We start from the raw sequence: 22,357 nt of genomic DNA, 5'->3' as shown, positions 1-22,357 counted from the left end.
CACAGTATTGTCAGTGGCAGAACCTGAACCCACCTCTTACTGACTCTAAAGCAAGCCCTCTGTCCATTATATCATGCTTCTCCTCACAACTTAATTAGTAGTCCAACTAAACACTGAGAAGTTCCCTCTTTAGTCATTAACTTTTTAAAATAGATTTTTTTATATGGATATTGGCATAAAACTATCTTTTAAGAAGACACTAAGTAACTTTGAACCCAAATAGAATTTTTAGTTTGGAATAACCCTTTCCCTGACACTTATTCAATGTCCATATATTTTTATTAAAATGTTTAATATCTTTATATTAATTTTCCACAAATTATGTTCCTTAGCCAAGTGTCCTAAATCCATTTCTTCCCCAATTTTCTTAGGTTAGGGTACACCAGGCCAAACTGTCCTCAAAATTGTCACTCTAACCCTTTAATGTTTCAATAGGAAAAAGTGACTATGTTTAAAGAGAGAGGGGTCAGAACAGGGATGGTGAAGCCTTTTGCAAACACCACATGGTTGAGGACTATGCCATTATTTAATATCCCCCGCACCTTGCACGTAGGAAATGATTACTAAACTAGGGGTTAGGGCAGAATTTTTCTCAAAAAAAAAAACAACAAAAAACAAATATTGAGGCCTTTAATTTTACTAGGGCCTTGTCTCTGAAGATCTGAGATCTAATGATCATTTTCCATTTTAAAAGGCTGTTTATGAAACAATAGAAATATTTCTATATTCTGTGACCATTTTTCTTTTGTAGGGCATCAAGAAAAGGGGACCCAGATTAGTTCTGCAAGAAATATTTTTTCGTATTTAAGGTCATTTAGTTCATGAACACAGTTAATTAGGTGTTCAGGTTTCCCCACTGTTAGTCCTTCTTGTTTGTGTTGTTAACTCTCTTGTTGGTGTTCTTTTTTCCTTCTTTCATTATTAAGACCAAAGAAAAGACTAATGTCATGAGTTTCAATTACACGAAAGCCACGGTTTTAGCTAGGGGAGCAGCGGCCCAGACCGAGGCCCAGAGGAACAAGGTAGCACATTTCAGAGAGGAGAAGCCACCCTGACAGCTTCGGGTCAGCCAATGACTCCAGGGAACTACCTTCTGCAACCCAGCCCCAGACGCCATTGTCTGCAAAAGGGATTCGGACTGCCTTCCCCAGGAGTTAAGCTGTGACAGAATAAAACAAAAGACCAGGGAGGGGGAAACAAAGGGTGATTAAAACGCAATCTGGGGACTTAGAGCAGAATTGGAGATGACATTTTAACAGTGGACTTTTCTTGGGCTGAGGGAGGAGAAGCCGCAGGCTTTATTAGATTTGCTGAGCTTGGTGGAGCACCTATGACAAAGCTGTCTCTTTTAATTTCTCCTTCCTCAATTATTGCTGTTTATCATCTTAACCTCTACTCTCCATAATACCTAAAAGAAAATTCTTGAATTTTCCTTATGCAAATAGGGTAGGTCAGGCTAATTGCAGAAACCGCTACTAATAGCTAAAAAGAGTGCCTCCGCTTTAAGGAGAGAATGGCTGCAAACAGCCCTTCGTCCCTCTCAGTGGGTTCATGTTGTACTCTAGTCAGCCAGTAGATGGCAATAAAGAACTAGCTCTTCCTCGGCTACATAGTATGAAGCGGTACCCACGCCCTCCTTTTTCTAACAGGAAGTATCCTTTGAATTTTTATAAATGAAACAAAGTGTATTAAAAAAAAAAAAAAAGCTTAGATCTTACACTTGTGCCGGAGACACTGGGTAAAGTGTAATTTATTGTCAACATGATAAATGCCCACCGTGGTATGACTAGTTAAAGTATGGTACCTGAGCATATTTTATAAAATACTTTTGTGAATTTCTAGTTGGTAGCTGTCATCAGCATTGCACCAATACTGTTGTGTTTTGCTTAAAATAAAGCACACAAGAGCTTTTCTTAAAAGAAAAGATCTGAAAGCTATTGCCTCCTCCGTGGAGACTTGGAGGAGGAAGGGAGAAATAGAGACATATTTTTGTTATGAAATATTTTTTTCATGAAAACGGGTGGTTGCTTACTACTAATCCAGTTGATTGTTGTTATTGGAGAATCAGTGACTCTTAACAAAAGATAAGCCCCCAAACTGACCACTTTAAGTATATGCATGTGTATGTATATCTTATTGGATAAATGCTTTCATTGCTTTTGTCCATTTTGTCACAGGAAAAATGTAGTGAATGTTTTATGTTATAACTTTGGACTTCACACTATTATTCAGACTCAGGTAGAAAGGTGAAGCAGTTAGTCATGGCTGAGTAGCCCTGCTTTTGAAGGTTACTATTAAAAGAAAGAATTCTGAGTTACTGTGATTGATGGAGCTCTAGAACCTGATTTTTTTCATCATTTTACATTCCATTATTATGAAATAGTCCAATTTAATGTATATGTGTGCATGTGTGTTTGTGCACGTGTGTGCAGATTGTTCTTCTCTTAGATGGGCTAGAGCTGATTTCATTATTAAAATTCCTCATTTAATTGGAAAAATGATTTTCTATTCTCTGCCCACATTGAAGATCCTTTTATAATATTTTCAAGTGAGATTTATGTTTTAGGTATGTAAGTACCATGAGTACCTGTTTTAGGAACTATTTCTATTCAGTGTAATTGGTTTCTAATTTACCAATATCTATAGAAGAGGTTAGTTTCTTCCTTCTTTTTAAAAATATTTCAAATGTGTAGATTGACCATGTTAGCCACCTTTCTGATATGAACAATACGAAATATGTGCGCTAAATGAGGAACGGCTTGGTCTGGAGTCTTGATTCTTTAGCACAATGTCGATCCACTGAGTTGCCCCATTTCTCTCTGCTCAGCTGGACCACGGGTTTACCATCAAGAGATCAGGGTCTTTGGACTACTACCAACAACCAGGAATGTATTGGATAAGGTATGAGATGGTGCAGCTCCAACAGTCAGTGTTTCCATGGCAACGTGCTGGCAGTCTCCATTAACCAGTTCCTTCAGTGGATAAACATGCTTTTGATTTGTTATCCAGTCCATATGCTGCTTTATCAGTTTCATTTTAATCTTGATTGAGATGCCACACCCCCTCATTCCTTTTCTTCACCCATTATTCACACTGACATTGCCAGCTTTCTTTCCATTGCACATGCTCAGTATCAATTTTCCTTCCTGTTAAAAGGACAGTATATTTAGTGTTAATGCCAAAGCATTTTCCCCTCCGATGCTGGTTAAAGCATCTGTTTGTGATGCTCTTCTGTCATTTAACAAGCAGAGGAGCAGGAGTGCCTTAGTCTATCTTTTCTTCTTGTACAAAATGTAGAATTATATACTGTCATTTTAAAGCCATCAAGCACAATCTTTACCGTAGACAGAACAATGCATTTGCACATTTAGTACTAGAAGCTCTTCAAAGTACAATGAGTTATACGATGCATTGTGTATGTTGGTAAGCTTGTGTTTTCAAACCCTCCACATTTTTTGTTACCTTTCTTTTTTTTTTTCCTTTTGAAAATCCTCTGTGTAGTAGCTATTGCATGATTTTTATTTGAACATTTTGTAACTGTCAGGGGGTGATTATTTTAGGTGACTTGATCTTCTCAATCAAAGGGGACTATGGGAGGTGTTAACTTTTTTTTTTTTAACTGGGTTAAGAATTCTACCGAGACAGATAGTCTTAGGATCATTTTCTATGCCAGGAAGCTAGCTCTGGCATTTCCTTCAAGGGCTATTTGCTATTTATGTCCCTCTAAGTGGTCCATGAGGAGGATTGGCTTTTTGATGGCTTGAGAGTCTAAATGAGAATCCCTAGTGAATATCATTCTCAGTTTTAATGGAAGTAGAAGGATATCCATAAAAAGTCATATAATGTCTAAGTTTACTATGAAATATTCCACCAATTTTGTATATACATAGCAAAATGACATCTTCAAGTGTTTGCAGGATTGTCATAATCTGCCTGACCTCTTTTCATGAATTAGACAATAATCTCACCTAAAAATAGCAGCCTCTGCTATCATTATTAAATCCAAGTGATTACCACCAACTTTCCCTCCAAAATTAAATAGACATCCTAACCAGGGTGCTTCAAAGAACAATAAAAGGTTCTTTTGACAATCTGAAAAACACTCCAGTCATGCCTACTTCATAATTTAAAGCAAAAGAGACACAATAATCTTTTTTCCATTGGTCTTCCAGTGAAGTGTTATTGGCCCCTCATGGGCTAATGTGTCCATATGTCACATCAGTCTTTAGTCAGTGGAGGAAAGTAGCTTAAATAGATTTGAGGAGAGCATTGCTTTAAAACCATTTTCCTTTTCGATGAATTCAGTTCTGAGCTCACTCTGCTCCGTGCCTATTCCTTTTAACTTGGTACTGGGAAAGATGACATCTGTGTTTAACTGCACCTCGTTTTCCCTCAAATGTATTAACTTAACACATAAGAGAGAAAAAAATTGTATATAATTAAAAAGAGGAGCACAACCATAGCATTTCAAAAAGTTGGTACATATATATGTGTGTGCATGCACACACATACACACATATATATAATGACAACGTATATGAAAAGAAATCTTCCTAATTCCACAGAGAATATAAATGTCTAGTATCCGAAAGTCAATATTAATAATCAAGTATGACATGCTATTTCTAATAGATCTTTAGTATTGCCTCAACTTGGGACTAGAGAGGGGGGAGATAAAGGGCAGGAGGAAGTCACCCAGGAAATAAATAAATAGTATAATATAGAAAAGGCCATTTGACTAAAATGCTTGTAATGATTTCCATCAGCTGACAAAATGACACATCCTTGAATAATGGGCTGGAGCAGATGGGTGATAATCTCTTTTTTCCACCATACATAAACTGCTCAGTTTTCCAGCTGGGGGCAGTAACAACAATGTTTATAGTTAATGCTGTTCTAAACAGTGCACCCAGTGTGTAAAGCTAAATTGGGGAAATGATGCTAAAAACTCATACGCAAATATGCTTAATTAGGAAGTTTTATAAGGCTGTTTAGCCACAGAGCTAACACTGGATGGAAACTGATTGCAAATGCTTCCCTTTTATCTCTATGGAAGTGAGAGCATTTGTCTAACCACCATGGTAGCCAACTTTCTAACATAAACAATCATTACAGTAAGAACATTTTCATTCAGTGATTGTTATGTTTACAAGGGCTCATGGCTGTTGTAGACTTCTATAATCAAAACACCAGGGAGTTCATTCCTACTCTTTGATAAAGAGCTCACATCACTGCACATGGTGGGCAATCATCTCCTCTGTATGCCCAGAATTTGAATTCTCCCCTCATTTACTTGTTGGTAGATGCAGAGGAGAACCATTTCCTTCTTTTTTTCAAATTGTCTAATCCTGTTCCTTAATGCAACACCTGGCATCTTTTCATGTTGGGAGCTGGTTGAGCCTTAGCCATAGTATAACTCCTCAAATTCACCCAAGAGACCTTTCTTCCCCTGTTAATAAATAGGCTAAGGGATGCTACCCCTGCAATGAACTCCTCATCCCATCTCTGGATTTCTGATGTTGAAATTGCCACCATGTTCCAAGGCTCTGGATCCACTAGAGGAGAAAACATTTCTCTTCTGTTGCATTTTCTCCCTCCTGAAAATGTTAACTCTCTCCAGAGAGAGAAGCAGCCACACACATCCCATATCTCTCAAGTAAAGCTGACATCATGGCAGGTGGTGCAGCCTGGTAATGGAATAGTATTATAATACACAGTGTCTTTAGCAGACAGAACAGCAAAAACACTGGGATTCAGAAACCCAGTTAAATAAAGCAAATACAAAAATAAGGTTCAGAAAGAATCACTAAGTAAGATCAAAACACTGAGATTAGCTCACTTCCCACTCATATCCCCAGCAAAATGTGTCATATATTCCAGGATCATAATAAAACCCAATTGATGAGGCTGAGCTAGAGTAGTAGTGTGTCTTTTTTGTGAGGCTATTAAATGTTGCCATGCTCTGTTGTTAAAAGGTATGGATGGGGTCAAGAAAAAATACCTCTTACCCTGTGCAACTTTTAAAGTGTGGTTCTGGTAAAGCAGCGTGACTCTGCAGCTTTACAAAAGAACAGATCTACGGCCAGCTCCGTTGCCAGCTATTGGACATCCAATCCTGAGTCGCAAAGTTGCAATGAACTATTTGCTTTGGACTTCTTTAGCTCTTCAGGAAAGGAGCTCCCTGCTGAATGTCAGGGCACTGCTGGAAAGACAGATGCCTCTGCATGAGCACGGGCACTTCCCAATCTCCCTCCCCTGGGACTTAATCTGTAACAGGAAGTTTGGGGCTTTAATCTTGGCTCCCTGGAAAAAGGAGAGTAGGAAGAGACTGGCGGGGGCCGCTGCTGGCTTCTAAGGAAGCATTAACTTTCAAAGCCACCAAATTATGGCTCTAGACAAAGTCTCAAAACAGGGAGAAATGTTTGGTTTTGCAGCTGTGCCTTGACACTGAAGAGCAAGTTATTGGACTGAAATGCCTAGAGGGGTCAGAAGCACCACTTATTGCAACTTACAGGGTCTTGGATGTTCAATAAAAGAAATGCTGGAATGGTGAGACATCTGCATTGCATTTTAACAAATCAAACAGGTTACTACTCACGATTTTCTGAGAGCCCCTCTTTATAGGGATCCCAGTAATTTGAAGATGTCTTTTCTTTGAATCGTGTGTTGCTAGGGCCAATCAGTTGCCATGGGAGTCGAGATCTTAATCCTTTGGGCGTAAGTACTACGTGTGTGAAAATACTGTATTTTTTTCTCTGAGATTTTTGTTCATCTATATTGATTCAAAATTGCCTGGAATCTTCTGCGGTTTTCAGCTGTGGATCAAACTTTGCTTTCTTCTCTCAGATTTAAAAGACAATGTAGAGTGGGGGGCGGGGAGGGTTGTTTTGTTTTTGTTACATTGATAACGCCCTTGGTAATAGCTTGTCTCCTAGCACAATAGCGCCTGTATCATCAGTGCAGTTGTAGAGGAAAGCTCATCATGTTATCATTATGAAATGATAGTAGCAAATGCCAGAGAACATGTCCATAGAAATTAGAATACTGTCATTTCATTAGGGAACTTTTTGCCTCCTCCTTTTAGGTGAAGCCTACATTTCCCTTGGGGGTGCTGCATCCCTTGCAACTCTCCAGGGCAGGTTATTCCTTGTTCTATTTTACAAGACTTACCAGCAGGAGGAGGGAAGAGTTGACATACTTCTCATTCCCTAAAGGCATATTCACACCATTTCCCCCTAAAGAAGCTCTCCTCCTTCAAAATGCATGTAATTAATGCACTCCCTCCCCACCCCCACTCCCTTCTTTACTGCTATCATTTGCCAACTCTAGGTTAATATCTCACCTTCAATGGCTTTAGCACAGGAATCATATTTTCTTCCTACTCTATCCCCTCCCTAGCTCATTCCCTATCATCCTCCAGAATGTCAGAACTTGTCGGTGACCATTCTTAGTATGTTCACTCTCAGGATCACTCATCCTCTTTAATTCTCACAGCCATTATCTCCAGTCTACTTCAGCCACACATACCAGCATAACAAGTTTATACCTGAAACCTTACTGTCCCCAGTTAAGTATCCTTGGATACTACTACTTACCAGAGGATTCTAAGCTTTGAAATTTGGTTCTCTGGCCAAACATTTTTCTACCTCTACGACTTTTTCTTCTCTCTCACAGTAAACTATTAATCCCATGATCCTTTCTGGTAATCTCAGTCTTCCTTCCCTACTCTGGTTTTCACTTTTCTCCCTATTAACTTTTAATCTCACTATCAACTACTTCAGTGATCCAGTGGTCATCATTGAATGGCTTACCCCCTTGTCTTCCTGCCATTCTTTTAGTAATTTTTGACTCTAGGTAGTCCCTACTGTCTTATTAGTAGTCCATGCCCACTTTCAAGCAACTGAGTCTTGTTAGAGTCACAGAATCAAGCTAATTTCTGAACCCTTGCTTCTGCTAAGTAATTTTTAAAATTACTACTACTATTATTAAATAATTATTACATAATATATTTAAATAATATAATTGTCTATATAATATAAATGCTAGATGCACAATTAATAGAGTGCTTGGCCTGGAGGCAGGAAAACTCATCTTCCTGAGTTCAAATCTGGCTTCAGATACAGGCTGTGTGACCCTGGACAAGTCACTTAACCCTGTTTACCCCAGTTTCCTCATCTTTAAAATGAGCTAGAGAAGAAAATAGCAAACCACTCCTGCATCTTTTCCAAGAAAACACCAAAAGTCACAAAAAGTATAACACAATAGGAAAAAAAATGACTGAAAAGCAATACTAAATAAAATCATCATCATAATAATCTCAAGCCTTTATATAGTGCTTTAAGATTCATAAAGCTTCTTACATAGCTTATATCATTTGAACTTCACAACCTTGTGAAATAGATACGGCTATTATTCTTATTTTACAGCTGAAGAAACTGAGACTGAGAATGGTTTAATGACTTGCACATGGTAACATAGCTATTAAGTAGCAGGTAAGATTCAAACCCAGATCTTCCTGAATCCAAGCACAGGTTTCTATCAGCTTACTCTATGTGGCTGCCCTAACTCATTCCTCACACCCATGGTTCCAGGCCTTCTATCTTACCTAGTCCCTAGACATTGACAGCAAGTGACTTCATATCCTCCTTTACTGAGATCAAGGCCTTTCTACCCAGCTCCCCAAATCAAAACTTCCCAGTGTTTTTAGCCTTTTTTCCTTCCTTCCTTCTCACCTCAGAGGAAGAGGTGTTCTTACTCCTTGCCGTAGCTAAACTGTATCCCCTTCCACCTCTTCCATCCACCATCTAACTCCATCAAGCTTTCCTTCTATCAAGAATCACTGCCCTCATCTGTCAGCAAACATATTTCATTATAAGAAGAAACCTTCCTTTGGTCCATTTATTCCTTTAAACTACTAGTCAATCAATAACTATTTATTAAAGTATCTACTATGTGCAGGGCACAAGTCAAAAAGTAAAACAATCCCTGCTCATAAGAATGTAAGAATCAATAGCAAGAATATAAAGCAAATAAATAGAAATATATGCAAAGAAGTTAAATATAATATCAGAGTGTTTGGCAGGACACTAGGAGTTGAGGATATTAGGAAAGCTTCCTGTAAAAAAATGATGCATTATCTACATCTTAAAGGAAGAAAGAGTCTCTATGAGCTAGAGGTAAGGGGTGGGGGGTATTCTAGGCATGTGAAATAGTGGGGAGTGGTTAGGGTAAAAGTTAGGTAGATAGAATAGAGGACTTTTAAATATAGAGATCTTGGTTGGGTTTTATCCCAGAGGCAATAGAAAGCCACTAGACTTAGTTAAATAGGGGAGTCACAGGGTGAGATTGTTGGATATGCTTCTACTGTGCTTATGGAAAATTAGCAACAGTGTATAGTGTGGACAGGAGTGAGGGAGAATTTAAGCAAGGAAACTAATTAGAAGGCTGTTTCAATAATCTGGGTGAGAGGTGATAACCACCTGGACTAAGATGTTAGTCATGTAAATGAAGAGAACAGATTGAATGGTGAAATATTCTGAAGGTAGAAACCACAGGATCTGACAATTGTAGATGTGCGTTTCAAGAGAGTGAAGAGTGCAGGATAATACTAAGGTTACAAACCCAAAAGATGGTAGTGCATTCAATAGAAGTAAAGATAGAAGAGAAGGCTATTAAAAAATTCCATTTTAGACACATTGAGTTTGAGATACCTGGGATATTCGGGTTGTAATGTCCAATACACAATTATTCCTGTGAAATCTGAGGTCAGGGGAAAGACTGTTCCAAGTATATAAATCTGGGAGTCATCTGCATAGAGATGATAAATAAACCCAATGGATGTTGATGAGGATAGCAAGAGACAGTGTGTAGAAAAGATTACCAAGAGAAGAAGGCTAAGGACACAACTTTGGGGAATGCCCATACTTAAAGGACATGACATAAATGATGAGTCAATAAGAGACTGTGAAGAAGTAAGTGGTCAGACAAGTAGGAGACAAATTAGAACAGTGTTGTAAAAATCCAGAGAATGGGGACAAATGCATTAGGTAGGTCTGGAATGAAGAGGACTGAGAAAAGACCATTGAATTTGATAATGAAGTCTGGTAATTTGGAGCAGTTTTAGTTGAGTGCTGAGATCAGAAGCTGTATTGCACAGAGTTGAAAAAGGAGAGAAGAGGAAGTGGAAACTGAGTATAGACAATTTTTTCCAAGGAGTTTGCCCAAGAAAGGGGGGTGGGGGGAATGTAGGATGATAGCCTGAGAAGATGGTGTGATTTAATAAAGTTTTTTAAGGATGGGAGAGACTTGGGTATATTTGAAGGCGGTAATGAAGGAAACTGCAGATAGAAAAGTTAAAACTTTGACAAAGACGCAGTAATCAGGGATGCAATTAACTGGAGAAGACAAGAAGTTGAATCAAATGTAAGAAGGTTGACCTTGGCAAGGAGAATGGCCTTTATCAGAGCCTGGGGGAAAGGAAGAGAGGGTGGGACTTGGTGTCAAGTGATTTTAAAGAGAAAGGGGGAGAGGTCTGGGGAGAAAGGGAAGTCTTTTCTTCAGCAAAAGAGGGGCAAAGTGCTCAACTAAAAAGTGGGTTGAAATTGAGGGAGGAGTGAGGAGGGATAAAACAGCTTGGAAGAGCTCCGATGGAGAACAATATGGACAATCAATTAGAGAGAAATAAAAGGACTGCCTTGATATAATGAGAATCCAACTAAGGCTAGATAACACCAATTTGTTCCTATTCAGTTTGATTGTAAGACTTAATTCCACCTGCATTCAGCAACTAGTGAATGAATGCAAAGAATGGTAGAAGCAAGACAGAGCTAAGATTTGGCAAGAGATAAGTGATGGAAGGACAAAGGATAAGGGATTTGAGAGCAGAGGACAGTATAGTTGAAATGGTTGTTTATTGAGTTGAGATTGGATTGGGAAGAGAGGGAAGAAGCAATCCGGAGGAGTAGGGGGATTAGAGGTCTAGATAAGGATAAAGAATAGGTTTAGGGGTTTAAGGCATATGGCAAGGTGGTTATGGTCAGATAGGGAATGACATTTTCATCTCTTCTTTTCACCAACATTTTTTTTCAATCTATATCCAGTCATTCTTACTTCCTCACTACCCATTCAATCTGAAAGCATCTGCAGTATGATTTCTGCCTCTCTTAATCTAATGAAATTGTTCTCTCAAAGGTCACCAATGACCTCTTTAATATAAAATCAGTGACCTTTTCCCAGTCCTCCTTAACTTTACTGAATCTTTTGACATGGTTGACTGCTCCTTCTTTCTACTTTATCCTGATGCCTCTCACTCTCTAACCACTCCTTCCTTTTCCTTATTGACTCTTCTTCTTGTGCCTCACCTCTCCCAAGATTCTGTACTCAACTGTATGTCTTTTTAATCTAAACCCTCTTCCTTGTAATCTTACCCTCTCCTACAATTTCAGCTTCACTGGGCTACAATCCCAGATCTCCATCTTTAGCCTTGACCCCTTTCTCTACATTTCAGATCCACCCTGCCAACTAACTCACTATTAGATTTCTCTGGACATTCTGTCAGTAACTAACTCATAATGTCCAGAACCAAATTCATATTTCTCAAAAAAAAAAATTCAAAAAACAAAAATAACCCTATTCTTCGTTCTGACTTTCCCATTTGGGTCATGTTATAAGGAAGAGATAAGTTTAGGTTTGCAGAACACAGTGGCATGAGATTGGTCTAACCTAAAATTATTTCTTCCTTATAACAGTCAGAGGAACCACAATTTACTCAGTTCTGATATTTAACCCTTTGGGGCTGTGTCTCCTCCCTTACCTCTCAAATGAAATCAGTTGCCAGTCCTATTGATTTTATCTATATCAGCTCTCACATTCATCGCCACCTTTTTGGTGCCATTATCACCACTTTAGCCCAGACACTCCTTGGAGCTTCCTAATTTATCTTCCTAACGCTGATAAAGCATTTCATTGTCCATTCCTTCATTCATATTCCTTCAATGACTCCCTGTTACCTAGCAAATAAAGACCCCAACTCCTATGCCTGGTATTCCAGGCCTTCCTTTCCTGTTATTTCATAGAACTCTGGACTGTATATTCTACCTTGCACACTCATTGTGCTCTTGTCAGCCCCAGAGATTTTGTGAATGTCATTCTCAACGTCTGGAAAGCCTACCTGGATCCCAGGTCCTCAAACACAAACTATTGTAATCTTCCCTTCTCTTCCCTTCCCGATACAGCTCACATGTCAAATTTTCCCTGATTCTCCTCCCACAGTTAGAAATAATTTTTACTAATTCAGTGTTGGCACATGTAGCATCTGATACTTCTTTTATGAATTTATAATTTGTACCGTATCATAGTAGATATGATACAATAGGATCAGGATTATGTTTCATTTTATCCTAACCCCTGAGGCTGGCTTGAGACAGCGAGGTGGTACAGTAGTAGAGCACTAGGTTTAGAATCAGAAGATTCCTCTTCCTGAGTTCAAATCCAACCTCAGACACTTACTAGCAATGTGACCGAGGCAAATTTCTTAACCTTGTTTGCCTCAAATGAGTTAGAGAAGGAAATGGAAAGCCATTCCAGTATCCATGCCAAGAAAACTCCAAATGGAGTCATGAAGAGTCAGGCACGACCAAACAAAAGGTTAGCTCAGGACTCTTTAAAGAATAGGAGCTTAATAAATGTTTAATAAAAGACAGCATGGTATAGTAGAGTATTGGAATTGGAACCAGAAGTCTTGTGTTCAAACCTCTCCGTACATATTTCCTGGCTATAATTTCCTTCATTGTAACATAGGGTGAATATCAATGCCTTTAATACTTACTGTATAGGATTGTTATATAGCTCAAAGGAGATAATATATGTAAAATATTTTTTCAACTTTTTGGAAAAACATCATAAGTAAAATTCAGTTATAATTGTTGGGAGTGAAATAGTTTAGCTATACAGTCCAGTAGTTACCAAGTGATATTTTGTACACAATAAAATTATATAAGGGAAATGACTAAGTTTTGAAATTTTAGAATAAAACTCCTTATCATTTACATATTTTGTTATAAAAGCTCCCTCTCATAGAATCAGGCATTGAAAGTAAAGCATCAGATTCCCCCCAGGTGATTTGTAATGTATTATCTTTATTTTTTTAATTTTATCTTTATTTTATTCCAATTACAAATTTACACGTTTTCCAAAGTTAAATGATTCAGGTCATCCCCCTCCTCCCTTCTTGCTCTACTCCTGGAGTTGATAAGCAATTCCACTGGGTTATATTATCTTTATTTTTTTAAGGAGTTTACTTTATACTATTTGTTAATAGCTAGGCAAGCAGGGTTAAGTGACTTGTCCAGAGTCACATAGCTAATAAGTGTTTAAAGTCATATTTGAACTCAAGTTCTCAGGCTCAGTGCTCTATCTGCTGTGCCACCCAGCTGCCCTCCTTGTATGACCTTTTCAATTATAGTTTTACTAAGAATTTTTAGTATCAAAATCTCACTTCAAATAACTGAATTAAAACCTGTACTAGGAAAATATACTATTGTTCAAAAGGCCAACTTCTAAAATGCTGTGTTAAAACTCTTTCAGCAAGCAACCAGATGGCACAGGCCTGGAGAGTTCAAATCTGCCCTGAGACACTTCCTCCTGTGTGACCCTGGTCAAGTCACTTAACTCTCAATGCCTAGCCCTTACAGCTCTTCTGCTTGGAATTAGTACAAAGTATTGATTCTAAAATGGAAAGTAAGGGTTTCAAAAAAGACCAAACTCTTTCAGGGACTTTGCAGCACAGTGGAGAGCAGGTCTGCATTTGGGAAAATCTGAATTCAAATCTGACCTCAGACATTTCCTAGCTGGGTGTCCCTGGGCATTACTTAACCCCAATTGGCTAGCCCTTGATGCTCTTTTATCTTGGAATTGATACTAAGACAGAAGGTAAGGGCTGTAAAACATACACACTCACACACACACAATCCAAACTCTTCTAAGAACATTTGGGGAGAAAGAAGTATCTTGTCTTCCATGGTATTGGACTGACAGTGAAGAAAACCTGAGTGCAAATCCTGCTTCAGACATTTCCCATTTTGTGATCCTGGGCGAGTCACAGAATCTCTCAGCTCTGGTGGCTTCATCTGTAGAAACAATAATGGAATAAACCTTTATGGGCTGTATCAAATGAGATAACATATAATGCCTACTATGTGCCAGGCAGTGTGCTAAGCACTTTACAATGTTCTCATTTGATCCTTGCAACAATCCTGTGAGATAGATGCTATTATTATTCCCATTTTACAAATGAGAAAATTGAGGCAAGTAGAGGTTAAATGACTTGCCCAGGGTTAACACAGCTAGTCAAGTGTGTGAGGTCAGAATTGAACTCAGGCTTTCTTGACTGCAAGTCCAGAGTTCTGAGCACTGTGGAGTCCCCTAGTGAAGTGCTTTACAAATCTTAAGATACTATATAAATGCTAGTTACTATTATTATTATTATTATTATTAAACTGATAGCTGGAAGAAACTTCTGAGGTCATTTAATCCAAACATCCACATTTTAGAGAGTGGAAACAGGACTAGAAAAGTGAAATGGCTTGCTCTTAGTCATACGGGGAGTAAAGCAGCTCTTCAGGGATCCCATCCCCGATCCTCTGACTCTGAAAACCTATATTTGTATTATTATGCCACCTTGGAAGTAGGTGAATTCTTCAGCAGTCAAGAGTAAATCAAATTTTGGTGAGTTGTCAATTTTTAGAAATCACTATACCAAAGAACCTTTGGCTTACTTGCCATTATAAAACTTATGATTCTGTTGCACTGTGCATTAAGTCTTTTAAATTCAAATTCATGCGGTATTTTTAAAGCCAGGTACACATGGTTCTTTTTGTCTTTTTATCATGAATGATGAGGTAGAAATAAAATGGAGTTTCCAATTTAGTTTTGGGGGTTGTTTTTTTTAAGCCCTTATCTTCCTTCTTAGAATCAATACTGTGTATTGGTTCCAAAGCAGAAGATTGGTAAGGACTAGGCAATGAGGGTCAAGTGACTTGCCCAGGGTCACAGCTAGGAAGTATCAGCGGTCAGATTTGAACCTGGAACTTTATGTCTCCAGCCCTGGCTCCATATCCACTGAGCCACCCAGCTACCCCACAATTTAGTTTTTTAATATACTTCTAGAACAGCTGATGCTCTGTGATGAGACAAGCATGTGACCTTTCTCTTCTGAAGATGGATTCAGAACTTGCCAAATATCACTAATGAAGATCAATGACTGCCATTTTCAGCATCTAATTTATGTGTGTCACAAAATGATCACACATTTTCGCCCATTTTCACCCTTCTGGGTAAAGGACAATTATAGCTAAAAAAGCAGATTTGGAAACATTGAGAAGCAGGATAAAGCCATAACCCCAAAAGAGCTTCTTGAACAGTCTCACTCCTGAGGCTATAGAAGGAGTCAATGAACTAATAATTTTGTATCTTGAAACCAGATTAGTAGATTTCTCAGTTTCATTCTGTAGAACCTCCCAGCTTATTACATTAATGATCACCTTTACTACTGGAAAATTCCATATAATTTACATGGATATACATTGTCATGCCTGGCAAGATCCCATTGTGTTGGGGGTGGCATAAGGGAGGGAAGCTAGGAATGGGTTTTCTCCTTAAACACACACACACAATTTAAGTATTATAGCAAACCAGGTAGAAAATAAAGAGGGCAGAAATGTGGATAGATTTGTCCATTTAATTTTGCCAACAAGCAGTTGTAGCTCTGTCCCTACAGAGTGAGAGAGAGAGAGAGACCAGGACTGAAGGGAAGGCTTTCTTAGATTAATGCATGAACATCTGCATCTATAGCTCAGACTCCTAGGTGGTATGAATAATGGATGGGCTAAAAGGCAAAATGCACAATAATGTTCTTTTATTAATGAAATGAAGATTTTTTGATGGCCAGCAATAAATTAGAAGGAAACAAAAAAACAACTCACTATTTGCTTCTGAAAAATGCAGTTACTTAAATCCAAAATTACTAACATGACAGAAAACATTGCCTCATTCCTAAAAAGAGGCCCTCCCCATTGCAAATCTTGCACGTGTCCCAGAGCAGAATTGCTGTAGCCTGACGGCTGAGAATTACGATTTTTGCTAAAAGAAAAGATTATCAAGGAACAGACTAGATCTATAATGATATTAATAATTATTATAATTTTCTAGCAGTAGGAGACCTAACATCTTTTGGTCTGATCTCATCATTTTGTAGAGGAGAAAATTGAGGTCCCAAAAGGTTGAAATGCCTTGCCAAAGCTGCAAAGCCAGTTAGTGGCAGAGCAAACAGTATTCTCCTGATTCAGTCAAGTTGTTGTTGTTGTTGTTGTTGTTAAGAAATCAAGTTTAAGTCTGGTAGCTCAGTGGATTGAGAGCCAGGCCCAGAGAAGGGAGGTCCTGGGTTCAAATGTGTCCTCAGATATTTCCTAGCTGTGTGACCCTGGGCAAGTCACTTAACTCCCATTGTCTAGCCCTTACCACTCTTCTGCCTTGGAACCAATACACAGTATTGATCTAAGACAGAAGGCAAGGGTTTAAAAAATTTTTAAAAAAAATCAAGTTTAACATGGTAGATGGTTGGGAAATGTTTGCTAAGTCAGTTCAGAAAAATCATAACTAAAACATATCCTATCTTCTATTTTACTGATGCCTGAGTATTTCCCTTACTTGGGGAAATTAGCCTAGAGAGAGCCAATTTCTCTTTAAATTACACTTTTAAAGAATTGCCTGATAGCATTGAGATGTTAAGTGACTTGCCCAAGGTCACATAGAATATGTCAGTGTGCCTGCCGTCAGCCACAAATTAATATCTTTGTGAGTGAACCCTGGAAAGGGAGGTTGAGGACTGAGGGAGAATGCATGGTGAGGGAAAAGGAGAGGGGAAACAAAAGAAGAAAGACTCAGAGTTTAAGGATTCTGCAACCTGGGCTCCAGCAGAGGTGATTAGATAGGATCACTCTGATGGTGATAAGATAGGGGAACACAATAAAGAAAGGCTCAGGGACCAGAGAATAGTAGCAAAAGAGTAGTCCTTACAGTGAGTAAGTTCTGAGGGAATAGAGCTCGAGTAGTCCAGAGCTTCCTTGGGTCGGGGCACACTCATTCTTATTGGGGTTACAAAAAGGCAGGGCAGGGGAAGGGACAAAGGTGGTCTCCCAAGACTCACACAGTGGGATCGGGAGACAACAAGTATGGCTAATGCCCAGATCTAGACTACATATGGCCTCAGGCATCTAAGCTTGTTGGATACAGATGTTAAGTGATTGTTATTGGAGAAACAAGGATGGCCAGTCTTCAGAGCGCAGCCTCAGGGTTGGTTTAGGAATGTGGCTAGGTTAAGTACTGAATGGAGAACATAGAACTTAAGCTTGGTAAAGATGAGGGGCTAGCTCCCAGCACCCCCAAACTACATGCCTGGACAGCCAGAAATGAGATTTTTAAACTCGGGTCTTCTGTACTTCAAGTCTCACATTCTGTGTACTTAATGGCTGCCTCTTTCTCTATACCTTTATGTATTTATAGGCATAAAGATATATACGAGCTCCATTTATGTAGCATATATAGATAGATCAAGTATAAAAATAAGTTTTCCAAACATGATGCCAGAAGCAAATGCTGAAAGATGCCAGAGGAGTGAGTGGAGAATACCCAAGAAGGTAAATGCCAATTACCAGGAAATAAGTCACTGTGTAGTTTCTCAGCTGCTCATTCATTAAGCAAACATGGATTAGAAGTCCTCCAGTGCCTCATCATGCTACAGAGGTGACCTTGGGTTTGTAGAAAGCTATATTCTAGGAGTATAGAAGCTTCAGAAACATCTGCCCATCTAGAAAGGGCTCAAAGGTTGAGCTCAAGAAAAGATTACACGTTATTATTTTATCGTTGCCTGGTTGTTTTTCAGTCATGTCTGATTCTTTGTGACCCCATTTGGGGTTTTCTTGGGAAAGATATTGGTATAGTTAGTCATTTCCTTCTCTGGCTCATTTTACAGATGAGAAAACTGAGGCAAGCTGGTTTAAGTGACTTTCCCAGGGTCACACATCTAGTTAAGTGTCTGAGGCTAGATTTGAACTTAGGAAGATGAGTCTTCCTGACTCCAGGCATAGTACTCTATTTGTTGTGCTACCTCACTGCCCTTGGATAACACATTACCCAGGGATAAAATTAGCTAAATTTGAAGAGGCTCATCATTTTGTTGTCAGTAGGATGATGAATTTTTCTGTCATACCTAGCCTGTGTCCTAAGGCCCCAGAGGTTGTGGTTTGCATCTCCAGTCCAGCAAAGTCATAAATCTTTAAAACTTGATATGTTGCGATACTAAATTCTGGGAGAATCACAGAGCTCAGATTGTCTTCTGACCTCAAGTAGTTTACAGCCAGGGGAAGGGGTAGAGGAGTGGGGATGAGACACATAAATGAGAAGTATAATACGAATTAAAATGAGATCAGATTAAGCTAGGTCCGAATTAGTCAAAATAATGACTCACAAAGCGGTTGTATGTATTTGAAGTTATAATTATGGAAAATATGGGCACAACTCAATGGACATGTGTAGTGCACATTCAAGTAACTCCACTGCTTTGGGGACTCATTATTCTTGCTAGGTTCTCTTCTCCGGCACCCCCAAGTCATAAGATAAGCAAAAAGTGTTATAAAAGTTCACAAACAGGTGAAATTAGTAATAGCTTTTTTGAGGCAGAGGTGAAAAAGGAAGACTCTCCCTGGAGGAAGTATAGAAGAGGGGTCTTAAAGGATTGAGAGGATTTCACCAGAAAATAGCATCCTTCATTAATAGAGCAATGAGGGGGAGAAGGCTAAATCTGAGTTAACTTTTACTTTCATTAATTACCCTCAACATCTCCGGACCGCAGTTTTCTATTCTGTGATATTTAAAAAATAATTTAGACTTGCCCTACCTTCATCACCAGGTTGTTTTGAGGATGTATGAGATTATGTATTGTGTGACCTTGACAAGCTGATTCTTTTTGATGGTACCTTAATGCCTTCATCTGTAATATGAGGGAATCAGAAAGGAAGGTTCCTTCCATCTCAAAATCTACATCCTGTATATGCAAATATGGTCTTTAAGATGTCATGTGCCATAAAATGCAAGACTTTTTTATAGCCCATGAATCTGGAATAAATTTCATTGTAACAATATAGGTCATCAGCCAATCACACTACAATAATCCATTGTTATGACAAATCCACTACTGATATAATCAGTGTCTTGGAAAAATTGCCTTCTGAATTATTTCCAAAATACATCATTTCCCTAAGAAATCCAACTAGTGTTGACGAATCCATCCAAGCTGCTAAAATAACTATCTTTGTGTTGTTACTCCGCAGTTTTCATACTAGCTTTATTTTTCCCCTAGACAGCCACATATTCATTTCTTGTGTTGGGGCAGTTTTACATGATATTTATTTTATGTGGGACAGTCATATCTAAGTAAGTTATTCTCCGTAATTCTTTAAAATAAATATCTAGTCTGCTTAATGGGTTTTTCTGACCTATTATTATGGCTATATCCTAGAGAATCACATAGCCTTTATAGATTTATTTTAAAATGGCAAAATTAAAGTTTCATTTAGCTAAGACTAGTAGTAAACTCTGAATCCTGAGAGTTTTCATGTTTACTTTCCTTTACTTGAGAATTAGCACTGAAATGTGAACACACAAGTTCAAGATTTATACTTCCTGAGGCCTTATTAAAAAATGCCTTGAGATTTAAGGTCCTCTTGTGAATTATTAATGATGCCATAACTTACTAAAGAAATATATGATAAATCTATTGCATAACCCATTCATTTGGTCCTTATACCCCAATAAACCTTTCAACCAAGTAATACTTCAATATATCCACGATCTCATTGATATGGGTCACACCTACAATGGTACAAATTGAGATCCATGCCTGCTTTCTCATCCTGTCTGACTCTTGTCCATGTTCTCCCATAAATCCCCAGGCATCCATCCAGTTTACTGGGTGCCTTTTGGATTTCTTGACATTCTGTGGTAAATAATGCAGCAAACTGACTGTCCATCAGTTAGCTCTCAATCTTGATATTTTTACATAAGCATCCTACCTCTTTCTCTGGTCATAAATCTCCTGTATCGTGGTTCTTTGGGATGCTTTGTATGTACAATTCATTATTTATAATTTGCTATGACCTATTCATGCCTACTATGTATCTCCAAACATTGCCCTCTGAGTAACCCTTGGTTTTGATTCCTCAGAGATTGTGATATTCTATGACTCACTACCATATACCACATTACCCGAAGAACATTGCTGTTAAAAAAATTGTCATTTTAGGGGCAACTAGGTGGCTCAGTGGAAAGAGAGCCAGGCCTAGAGATAGGAGGTCCTGGGTTCAAATTTGACCTCAGACACTTCCTAGCTCTATGACCCTGGGCAAGTCACTTAATCCCAATTGTGTAGCCCTTACTGCTCTTATGCCCTGGGACCAAAACAAAGTACTGGTTCTAAGACAGAAGTTAAGAGTTTTTTTTTTTTTAATTAAAATTAAAAAACATAATTTTGTTTCAGGGACAAGTAGTGATTTATTATTCTCACAGAAGTAACCATTTGCAATAAGGTATGCTAAATTAGGAGTCAGATATCCTGAATTTTAATTGTGCTTCAGTTGCCTTCTACTTGTGTTGCCCTGAGCAAGTAGCTATGCATTTAAATGCTTGTTTTTCATATGTAAAATAAGAGGACAGGATGACTTCTAAATTGTTTTCCAGTTCCATGATCTTATGATTTGATCAAAGCACTGAATCACTTCCCAAATGCCACATCCCATCCCCTTTTCCGGTTTGATTTTAGACTCAATATATTGTCCATTCAGCATATATTTATGGGTTTTTCCATTCAACTACTTGTCAGACCTTAAGTATCCATAGAATACTCAATTTCACTAGAAAACTGGAAAATAGAAATTTTATTTAGCAACATAAATTTTTAATTAAATATCAAGCTTATATCGCTTCTGAAACATACAAATAGGGGGAGTCTCTCTCTCCCTCTCTCTCTGTCTCTCTCTCTCTCTCCACTCCAGTTCTGCATTGACCAAATCAGCTAAATGGAGGTGAGAGAAGAGAAGAAGGGAAAGAGAGAGATAAATATGAATATACGTGCCTTATATTTTTTTCTCAGAGATCCAGAATTTAAATGATGTTGCCTCTGCAACTGGCTGCAATGCAGATGTCCAGTGTGCTTACAGCTCAGTGAATTTCTGAGAAAATGCCTTCAAGTGAGTTTAGTTAAATATTTGGCCTTACAGCACTTTTAAGGATTCACTTTGCTAGGGCATATATGGCTATTTTCTTCATTTCCTCGTATTTTCTGCATTCTGAAATGCCTATTCAACTATAAAAGAGAATGAATATAAATAGATGAAACCTTAAATGTGTAATCAAGTTCTTGGACCCAGAGAGTGAACCAAGATAGCCCAATTCTGTATCTATGATAGTGCTTTAGGCCAGTAATCAAGTCTTAAAGGAACACACAAGCCTGAATGTGACACCTAAAATTCAGGTTCTCATTTATCCAGATGGTTATTAAGCACTTGCTGCGTACTGATGCACTTCTTGCTGAGTGGGCTAGGACTCAATATTTCAGCACATATTCATGAATAACCCATTATGAATGAGGCACTAAGGTATCTACAATATAATTCATACCACTGAGGACCTTACAACCTTGTGTAAATAAGATAAGATGTGCACATAGATTAATAGGATACAAATTAGACCACGATAAATGTCTAGAGACAGCTAGATAAAGTCTGGAAGGTCTTATTTCAAATCTGATCTCTCTCATTACCTGTGTGACCCTGGGCAAGTCACTTAACATCTCTGCCTTCATTTCCTCAACTGTAGAATGAGGATAATCACAGTACCTCCTTCATAGTATTGTTGTAGTTCTTATTTGATATAATATTTATAAAGTACTTAGTACAGCATTCCCTTGTCGATCTTTATGTGATATAAGACCAGAAGGAGAGTTAATTCAGGGGCCAAAAAAGCATTTGAGCTAAGTCTTAAATTCATTTCAACAAAGGTATTAAAAGCTTAGTAGAACCAGAAGTAATACTGAGAGCCAGCTAGGTAGAAGAGGGATAGAGTGCCAGACCTAGAGTTGCATGACCTGGGTTCAAAATCTTGCCTTAGGCAGTGACCCTGGACAAATTACTTAACCCCAATTGCCTAGTCCTCCTTCCTGCTCTTCTGCCTTAGAATATTGGTGCTATAAAGGAAGGTAAGGGGTTGGTTTTTGTTTGTTTTTAAAGTAATACTGAGAGACTCTCTC

General features: G+C 38.4%; 1 protein-coding gene across 6 annotated transcripts in view; it reads left to right on the top strand.

Annotated features, from left to right (window-relative positions):
* DCLK1 (doublecortin like kinase 1) overlaps positions 1 to 22,357 on the top strand; it is a 415,491-nt gene that overhangs the window by 381,478 nt on the left and 11,656 nt on the right. For 3 of the 6 annotated variants that reach the window (XM_007495323.3, XM_056794751.1, XM_056794754.1), the window contains one exon: positions 2,828 to 2,901. The exons of the other annotated variants lie outside the window; for them this stretch is intronic. In XM_007495323.3, the coding sequence (XP_007495385.1) occupies positions 2,828 to 2,901 (74 nt within the window). The remainder of the gene's footprint in view (positions 1 to 2,827; positions 2,902 to 22,357) is intronic. 6 annotated transcript variants of the gene reach the window in all.

Source organism: Monodelphis domestica, chromosome 4, assembly GCF_027887165.1.
Source record: "Monodelphis domestica isolate mMonDom1 chromosome 4, mMonDom1.pri, whole genome shotgun sequence".
Classification (NCBI taxonomy): Eukaryota; Metazoa; Chordata; class Mammalia; order Didelphimorphia; family Didelphidae; genus Monodelphis; species Monodelphis domestica.
Note: the sequence above shows the minus strand (reverse complement) of the source record. Positions and strands in the feature narration are given on the sequence as shown.